The sequence below is a fragment of the Magnolia sinica genome, chromosome 13, assembly GCF_029962835.1.
Source record: "Magnolia sinica isolate HGM2019 chromosome 13, MsV1, whole genome shotgun sequence".
In the NCBI taxonomy this organism is placed as follows: Eukaryota; Viridiplantae; Streptophyta; class Magnoliopsida; order Magnoliales; family Magnoliaceae; genus Magnolia; species Magnolia sinica.
In genome coordinates, this window is record NC_080585.1 from 42,100,945 (window position 1) to 42,111,205 (window position 10,261).

The following is a 10,261-nucleotide window of genomic DNA, read 5'->3' on the forward strand; positions in this document are numbered from 1 at the left end:
CAGAATTACAGCCCAAGGTATTAGATAATGCCTCGTTGAATAGTGCACAATGAGGTTTCAATTTGTACAAGTGGGTCATAGGGTTCAGGGATGTAGACTGTTGATATGATTGGACAGCACTCTAGATGGCCTTCTGCCCAAATCTCAGGTATCCAAAACTCTAAATAATTGTGTCTTCAGCCTTTTTAAATTTTATTTTTTATTTTTAAATGTGGTTGTATATTCCTTAAAGTTGCTGCAATTTTCCAGTTGTATTAAAGCTTTGATAGGTGGATCCTTGAAGAAACAGGTGCAAGATACTTGAACAAGGAATATGAGATCCACCTTTCCTTTTCCCAACATTTGAAATCCATGCTTGGGGTATTTTTGCACCTTTTAATACAAGTTGGTTTTACAAACTCAAGTACTTCCATTTACACTTGTCCTTTTGGTGATGCTGTTAAGAAAGATAAACTATTGCAAATGGTGAGATTTGGTGCTGAGATGGTTTTCAGTTTAAGGATAGCACTATGAGAAAGTACATGTTGATTTCCCTAATTTTGATATTTGAAGATGGGCACTATGAGTTGTTGTTGATGTATTTAATTCTTTCACAAGTTTTGTTTACTGTTTTACAAAAAGAAAGACTTGAAAGCTTACACTGATCGGATTTTATTTTGGATCACTCTTATTTTCTTCATAAATTAGATGAATTCCATTTCTAAGTTGCTCCGTTATTGGTTGGAGGTAATTCATCCATGTTTCTTCAAATGATTGTAATGATGTGCTGCATTATCTTCATTCATATAAAAGATTAATTAGAACATCCCGAGTTGAGTCATGACTTGGCCGAGTTGGGCATATTTTGAAGGCTTATTTGTGGTTCCAAACTAGGGTCTAAGTTTACTCTGACAAGTCATGTGTAACTCAGATGAGTCGTCAATCCATGTCATCTGGAACAAATGGCTAAACTGTTCTTGGACAGTTACCATCCATAAGAAAATTTTAGTCACTTGAATCTTTTCTAATTTTTACTATATATAATGTGATTAGCTTTTCTTGGCCAGTTACCATCCATAGAAAAATTTTAGTCACTTGAATCTTTTCTAATTTATGCTATATAGAAAAATCAAAAGTAGAAGTTTATCGATGTCATGCATTGTTGGAGAAACTACAAGTGGTAACTGGTCGGTAGATGCATGTAGATGCTTCTTGTGTAGTTTTTGCAGTTTAGGCATCCATTTTGGTTTGTTTTGAATCTTATTTTCGGTTTTGGATTTTGTTGGTTTTTGTTAGATTGATTTGGATTTTCAGATTTTGGTCATGTCTACTTTCATGTATGGGACTAAATAGATTACACCCATCTGTTAGAAAAGAATATCCCCATCACCATGCTTAATAAAAACAAAGGAGGATAAACCTGTTACACTTGTATTGAGCAGTTTCTTTTTGTTACTACTGGTGAAAGGAGGATTCAATGTTATTCAATGTCATGCTCTGAGTTTTGTTTATCTGTTTATGTATGGAGAACAGGTGATGCTGTCATCTGGTGAGACTGGTTGCAGGAAAACAACTCAGGTTACCAATTCTTTTGTTATGATTCTACATTTAGAAATGAGTTGTATTTTGAATTATGTTCATTTAGATTAAAAATTTTGATGTGATTGTATATAGATTAAGACAATCAGTTACCCATTTAAGGGTTTTTATGTGGCCAGGCATAGATACAGTGTGCTCCTTGGTGCATAAAAATCCTTAAATTGTCCCTGTTTGGACAGTTCAAGATCGGATAGAATGTAATGCTTTCATTTTAGCAATTCAAATGCACTTGCCTTTTCTATGCATCATCTCTCTTTTTCTCTCTGGATATGTTTCTTGCATTTATTTTCATTGTCAAATATCCTCACTTTGTGTTGATACCTGACGTGGCAATCAAATACAAGATCAATATATCTGGAGAGATATGGGGAGATGCTGCCGGAATTTCGGTGTAGGCATTTAAATTTGAAAATGAAAGCGTTACAATCCATCTGGTCTTGGATGTGCGACTGATTTAGTTAGTTAGGTAGACATACTCATTTGTAATCTAACTTAAACACATCATGTACATGTTACCAGAGATGGCTTCCATGACACCATGCAAGAATTAGGTGAGGGCAGGAAGGTTAACTGTTGAATACATGGAAGGTGTTATAACATTTCTAGAGTACGTGAAACAAAATTCAAATGGGGATGCCAAGTGTTGTAATATACGGGGGAAGATGACATTAGAAACCATTTCCGAACACTTGGTTTTTAATGGCATAGATCAAATGTACATGACGTGGTTTCTCCACGGGGAACAACGTCTTGAAAGAGGTGCGAGTACGTCTGTCGATAATTGTAATGAAGATGTGTTGCCCAGAATGGTCGATTTGGTGAATGATGTTTTCAGTCGTTTTCAACCCATTGAGTTAGATGCATGTATGGGTGAGGTTAATAATGAAGATGATATTGAAGCTCGTGATGACTTAGGCGATGAGGCTCGGTATAAGAAGTTAATGGAGGATGCAAAACAACCCCTATATCCATCTTGTAAACTGAAGCATACAAAGTTGTCTATGACAGTGGAGTTGCTAAGTATGAAGGATAGGTTTCGTTGGTCAGACAATAGCTTTACAGAGTTGTTAAACTTGCTCAAGAAAATTTTGCCCAACGAGAACCCTTTGCCAGATAGTACTTATAATGCAAAGAGGTTGATTAGTTCATTGGGTATAAACTATGAGACAATACATGCATGCCCTAACGATTGTATTTTGTACTGGAAGGACCATGTTAATAAGCAGTGTTGTCCAAAATGTGAAGCAAGCAAATGGAAATTTAATAGTGTTGTAAGGTCAACCGCCCCACGTGTACCTCGTAAGGTGCTAAGGTACTTCCCATTAACGCCAAGGTTAAAAAGACTCTACACTATACTAGAGATTGCAGAGAATATGATATGGCATTCAAAGTCGGCTCAAGATGATATTTGCATGTGTCATCCTGTGGATTCATCTATGTGGAAGATTGTAGATGAAAAGTATGCTGATTTTGTTGTGGAACTATGCAACGTTCGTTTGGAACTTATAACGGATGGATTCAATTTTTTTGGGAATATGAGCAATTCATATAGTTGCTAGCCTATTATGATTGTTACGTATAATCTCCCGCCTCATTTATGCATGTGGATGGAGTTTACCATGTTAACACTTTTGATCCCAAAAAAAAAAAACAGATCCAGGACATGACATTGACGTTTACTTGCAACCGTTGATCGCAGAGTTGCTTGAATTGTGGGAAGGATCTATGACATATGACTCGCACAGTAAGAATATGTTCACAATGAGGGAAATTTTATTATGGGCAATACACGATTGTCTAGCATATGGACATCTTTCTGGTTTTAAGATAGGAGAAAAGTACACATGCCCTATTTGTAGTAAGGAGACGGAATCGGTTTAGCTTGAACATGGAAAGAAGTTTGCATATATGGGACATAGAAGATTCCTGCCATCAGGTCATGACTTTAGGACCTACAGAACCAGGTTCAATGGGAAAGAGGAAAAAAGGAAGGCTCCGAAGCATATGAAAGGTTCAGATGTACTACGTAAAATGAATAATATTGAAACTATTTTCGGAAAGCAAGTGGGAAAGAATAATAAAAAGTCTAAGAATGACCCAGACAACATTACTGCCTGGACGAAGAGATCAATCCTTTTTGACTTGCCATACTGGGAGCATTTGCCCATTCATCACAATCTGGATGTGATGCATGTTGAGAAAAATGTCACCGAGAACCTCATCGCAACAATCATGGATACAAAAGATAAGACTAAGGATGGTTTACAAGCCCGCTAGGATCTTCAGGCTATGAAGATAAGAAAGTCTATGTGGCCTAAAGAAAGGAACGACAGGTTATTCTTACCCAAAGCTCTTTTCACGTTGTCCACATCTGAAAGAAACTTGTTTTGTCTGACACTGAGTAATTTGAAAGTCCCGAGAGGATATTGTGTAAACTGGACACATCGTGTCAATTTAGAGGATTGTTAGCTAAAGGCCCTCAATTCGCATGATTATCACATTGTGATGCAGCAATTGCTACCAGTTTTGTTGATGCACTCTTTTTTAGGAAAGAAGAAGACATTGCACACCGCCATTTGTGAAATGTCAAGATTCTTCAACGTCATATGTTCAAAAGTTATTAATCATGAAGAGCTTCAAAATATAAAAAATAAAATAGTGGAAACATTATGTGTATTTGAAAAATATTTTCCCCCTTTTTTTTTTGTTCCTATGACACACCTAGTGATACACTTAGCAGAGGAAGTACAACTTTATGGACCTATCAGATTTCAGTAGATGTATCCTTTTGAGAGGTAACATGAATTATCAGAATTTATCAACTTTCTTTTTCTGATTTTTTTTTCTATTTATATCGATATCTAATTTTAATGTGTATAGGATGATGAGAACATACAAAAAGTATGTGACGAATCAAACTTATCCAGAGGGTTGTATTGCTGAATGCTACATACTAGAAGAGTCCATGATGTAATGCATGGACTACATGCCTGATAAGATGTTAGGAAGCCATAAGAGAGTGAAAAAGATATTCTATGATGAGGGTGATGATAATGCCAATAATTTCCAAATCGATAATAAAGGAAAAAGTTATCTTCTTACTAATGTCAATATTAACAAGCACACGGATGGGTATTACAATATCACGCTGAAAATGCTCAATAGCTGGGGTATGTTGAAAAAAGTCTATGTTTCTATCCTTAATGTTTTTAAATTGTACCATGTAAAGTAAAATTTTAATTTTCATATTATATTATATATGACTTGTAGGAAGTACAATGCATACATTCATGGCTAAACACGCAGGGGACGAAATCGGAGGGGCAATCTCTCAGTACAAAAAGAAGTAGACTACAATGCTTGGTTAAGGGATCAACTAGAGAATGAAGAATTGTCACAATTTAAGCGAATCACTACTGGTCCTAGCTATAGTGCCACATCATACAGTACATACTCAGTAAATAGATATGTTTTTTACACATCAGACTTTATAAAAAACTTGACAACACAAAACAGCAGGGTCTCTATGAAAGCCTTAACTATGTTCAGGGCAAGTACTGGAGATAAGAACTTGGTAGAATAAGAAGCCACCTACTATGGTATCATTAGACAAACTCTTGAATTAAACTACTTCACCTTTAAGATAACATTGTTCTACTGTGATTGGGTGCATATCGAAGATACTTCAAATGGATGTTATATAGATCCTAAAACAAATCTGACATTTGTTAACCTAGGAAGGTTTAGAAGGAATATCAAGGAAGAGGATGAGCCATTTATACATGCATCTCAGGCGGCTCAAGTCTTCTATTGTAAGGATCCGACAAGAGATGACTGGCATGTTGTATTAGATGTTCCGAAGCGACTAACAAAAGATGCATATACATTTGAGGATCCGCTAGTGTTTGAGGCCAGGTTGACTGTAGGTTCCTCGAGCCCTTCCTTAATAGATGATCCGTATGACCCAACTAGTGAAGATATACAAGAAGGGTCATATGTAAAAATTGTTGAATGTAACCCACGTATTCAGAAGCGGAAAAGAAACTGATCAAGTTTTATATCAGGTTGAAGTAAATTTAATTACATTTACTATATTAGATTATTTTCCTTTTCATTCAGCAAAAACATATGCATGTGTGTAATGTCATCTCTTTGTAATGTATAACAATATATTAAATGACTAATCATTTTAATTTTTTATTATATAAATTATGTCATATGTAGGGCCTTCTAGTTCTGCCCTAGCAAGCACCACAAGGATAAAAGTTTCAATCAGTCCAATTGGAGAGATTACTGCAGATAATAAAAATCAATTCACCTCATTTCTAGGAAATGTGGTTAGGACTCATTGTTCAATTGCATACAAAAATTGGCGGCTTGTGCTAGGTACCATCAAGGATAATGTTTGGTCAACTATTTTGGTAAGCATTTAAAATACATGAGTTTTACTTTTTAATGTTTATAATATAATTGTTGTTGGCTAATTGCCCTGTGTAATGAAATATGTAGGCCAAATATGATGTTGACGATAGCGACAATTGTAAAAGTGTCATAATTAAGCGTGCTAATGATATGTGGAAGGACTGGAAGAACCGATTACGAGGAAGTGTCCTAGATATGTATGCTAATGATGGAGACAAAAAGAAAAATTGCCCAAATGGTATCAAGCTAAAAGATTGGGTCAAATTCGTTGATTTCAAATCTACAGAAGAGGCAAAGTCTCGTCGTGAAAAGGGAAATGAATCCAGAAGAGAGATGAAGTTCCCTCACATGACTGGTCGACGGGGGTCTGCTAGGACGACAGAGTTGATTGTAAGTTTTTAACATAACTTTACTTTCTTTTAATCCAATTTAAGAATATAGAATAATTAACATGATTTCTCATTGTAAATTACAGCAACAAAAAAATCCAGATACTCAAATCACGAGAACTGAATTGTTTCTAGCAACTCATACTAGATCCGATGGGTCTTTCCCTTCACAAGAGCTGAGCATCACAATGGAAAAAAATAAAAGAAATAGTTGCCAATGACCCAGCTTGTATGCATAATGATTTAAATCACGACCCGGTTACACAGGTTTTTCATTCATTCTCTTCACTTTGACATACTTAGCTTTCTGAACCTTTTCTATTACTAATATACATGCATTACTAATAATGGCGGATTATCATTTAAGTTTGTGGTCTTGATAAAAGAGGACGTGTTAAGGGGTTGGGTCATATTTCAAAAACTACCATTATTACTTCAACCCCTTACATTAATGAAATTAGAGAAGGAAAGGGCAAAATTGCTAAGGTTAAAGCATCGATGATTGTATTAAAAGAGCAACTGGAAAACAAGTTCAATGAGTGCAAGAACATGATATTGAACATTGGAGAACGTTTGGTTGAAGTTCAGAATCAAATAAATACTCTAGTTCAACCAAAGCAATGCTCTCCTGGCACTGCTGGTTCTCAGGTATTTTAACAATTAAAGAATAATGTATAGTTACTATTTTATCCATGAAAATAATAAAAATTATTTCTTGTAAGGGTTTTATCGATCCGGCGATACCTCAACTCATCGTGATGAGTCAGCTCCACCTCCACCCACTTCTACAGGTGGAAAAAATCTGTCATTTGATAGATATTTGTAGTCGAGTTGTTGCACTTGGGCATATGATTAGAGATAATGCAGGCATCCCTTCGGATTGCATCAAAGTTATATTGGATGTTGTTGAAGTTCCCAGTGCGAATGTGTTTGGTGACATTGAGAAGACGTTAGCCGATTGCGACGTGGGTGTTCTCCTTTGGCCTAGAGTGCTAACGAAACATAGATATTAAAGGAGTTTACTTAAAACTTTTCCTAAGTTAAGGACATAGTTTTGTAATTTGGTCAGGACATATGGATTGTGTTTGAGGTTATTTTGAATATTATTTGACTAAATCTTTATCTTGAATTATTTAGTAGTTTTGCTTGACTAATCTAGTGATTTGTTTCAGCTTTTCATCTTCTTATGCATGATAGAAGGTACACATATTTCTATTATGATTTGTTTTGATTTTTACTTTGCTTATGCGTAAAATGTTCTGATTTAAATATTAAGAACTACGTAGTGGCTTAATCCCAATCTTCCAACATTAGGTTTGTAAGCAGTCGTTCATACTAGACCATATCGATGCAGCCACAAAATTATTTTTTTTTTCCCCTTCTCGTAGTGTGGATACATTTTCTTCAGGACTACTTGACAATAAGAGTGAGGTGGATATAAGTTCTCGAAACCTTTAATTAATCTTGAATCATTTATATCTTTATCACTTCATTTATATCCTGTCATCAGGGTTAACTTGTAACTCCTCAGAACCTGCTCTGCCGTAAGACATTACGGTGCATGACGGCTCCTAGCAGGTTAAGTTGCAAATTATTATTAAGAGTTGGTTAGATATAATTTATTTTTTGTAAATGTTGTTAATAGTTGGTTGGATGATGAATGTATTTGTGAATGTGAATGAAAATAAACAACTTATAATATGTGTGTGTGTGTGTGTGTGTGTGTGTGTGTGTGTGTGTGTTATCAATGGAGGATACCTTGTTTAGGGGGATATGAAATTTTGTAGCTTATGGTATGGTGCCCCAATATTGGTTGTATGTTACTAGTATGTAGTAGATAATACTAGGATCAATAGTAAACATTTTGTTTTGAGTGGAAGACCGAGTAAAAGAACTTGGAAGATGTACTTTTTATGCCTTTCAGCTTCAAACTGGATACCTTTTGGATAAACCAAACATCCATTCACCACTAGTTTTCCAACTTCAGATTCATACTTTGGAATTCAGATTTAACAAATACCAACCTAGCATGTTTTGGTAGGAAATGAATAGATAGTTTAATGTTTATTTTTTCTTCTTTTAATGCGATTTGTGTGATGGACGGTTGCAAGTGTTCGGTTTATGTGATTGAATTTGCTATTTTTTTCCTTATTTTTTCATTCCAAAGTTATCTGGGATTTTTTTAGTCTAATATCATCCCTTGCACTTGCATTAAGCACTTCTGTGGGCATTTTCAAGTTTTGTATCTTTTACAACATACATGGCTAACTCCAATGGTGATGGTTATAGCAAAATTGAAGATGTTAATGCAACTGACAATCGTGGTTTTTTTTTTCCCCTCTGCCACAACTTGACAGTCATTGAAATCAACTGATTCAGGTGAGATTTTACAAGGACATTGGTAATGAACTGCACATGCATTGGATTCTTTTCTTTAGTTTGATCTCCAAATTCTTGCATTTTACTACTAACAGTATTTGTTTTAGTTGCAATGCATGTTTGGGGATCTACTTATCTTTTCTTCTTTTCCATTATACCTAGAGCTCTTCCTTAGCTCTGGAACTATTTGCCTCTCTATTTATTCATTGGTTGCTAGGATCTTTGGCATGAATCTCTCATATACATGGAATCTAAACCATGGATATCTATTTAAATGGGTACATTTTCTCCTTTTTTTCTTTCAAATAGACAATTTGTGCTTGACCAAACACATGATGTTTTCGTATGTAATTCAAGTTTATTTATGTGGTCCCCAACAGTCAAATGCATGTGGGACCAGCCTGATGAGCATACCAGCCTGAATTATGGGCCAGGGCATCTATACATATAGGGTTCATCCGATGCATGGATTGTGCTGATTTTTGCACAAGGTGCTCCTCATGGTAGGCCCACCTTTTGGACAAGTTGGATGTTGCATGCACGATAGGTTAGATGTCATGCCCCAAACTCGGAAACCGAGCTCCAACTTAGCTGAACTTGATGCATTATCCCTGCTCGTAAAAGAGTTCGGATTGTTGGGAAATAGGAATTTCCAGTTCCTACACTTTCGTTTGGTCATGTCATTAGACACTAGTGCATTAAATGCAGATTGCATTGCGTTGTTATGTATTGATTCCAACATCTAAAGATCTTTTCAAACTGTATTGTGCTCTCCTAGTGAATGCTATAAGTTAAGAAATGCTCTTACCTGAACCTCTAATGGCTAGGATGAATTCTAATATTTTATTTTGTTAATTGGTTTTAATTGATTAAACTATTCACATTTCATGGATTTGAGCTGGTTATTGGTAATATATGAAGGGTTGACTAAACTATTCTTTTCTTGAATTGAATTTGGTTGTTTGTAATATATGTAGGAAGGGCTCAAAAGAAGGTTGAACAAGAGCAGATACTAAGTAGCCAATTCAAGGCAAGGCATAGCCAACAGTTGAAGTTCCGAGTAATTTCTATTATATGGGTCCTAGTTTAAGAGGGGGAAGTGTTTAGTTACGAGGGTTAAAGTCAATTTTTGTTGGAGTGCGCCACTTGGGTCATTTCCTCTCTTATTGAATTGAGTTGCTACCAATTTTGTGAATAGGATTCTTATCAAACAAAAGTGTGAATTATTTTTTGAATGACTATCAGGTGCAAGATTAAAAAAAAAAATAATAATAATTTATTGATATTTTGTTTTATTTACAGATATTTTAGCGACGGACCAAATCTGTCGCTAATTTTTGAACATGAAGACCCACGAGTTAGGTCCGTCGCTTACTCATATTAGCGACGGACCTTATCCGTCGCTAATTTCTGACCGTTGAAAATTGATAGCTGATTTGAGGTCCATCGCTTACTCATATGAGCGACGGACCTTATCCGTCACTAATTTCTGA

General features: G+C 35.5%; 1 protein-coding gene across 1 annotated transcript; it reads left to right on the forward strand.

Moving 5' to 3' along the window:
* Window positions 1–5,788: 5,788 nt before the first annotated feature.
* Window positions 5,789–6,641, forward strand: LOC131224348 (uncharacterized). The gene is made up of 3 exons (XM_058219860.1): window positions 5,789–5,999; window positions 6,088–6,390; window positions 6,476–6,641. The coding sequence occupies exons 1-3, from the start codon at window positions 5,790–5,792 to the stop codon at window positions 6,608–6,610; spliced, it is 648 nt and encodes a 215-aa protein (XP_058075843.1). The 5' UTR covers window position 5,789; the 3' UTR covers window positions 6,611–6,641.
* The last annotated feature ends 3,620 nt before the right edge of the window (window positions 6,642–10,261 follow it).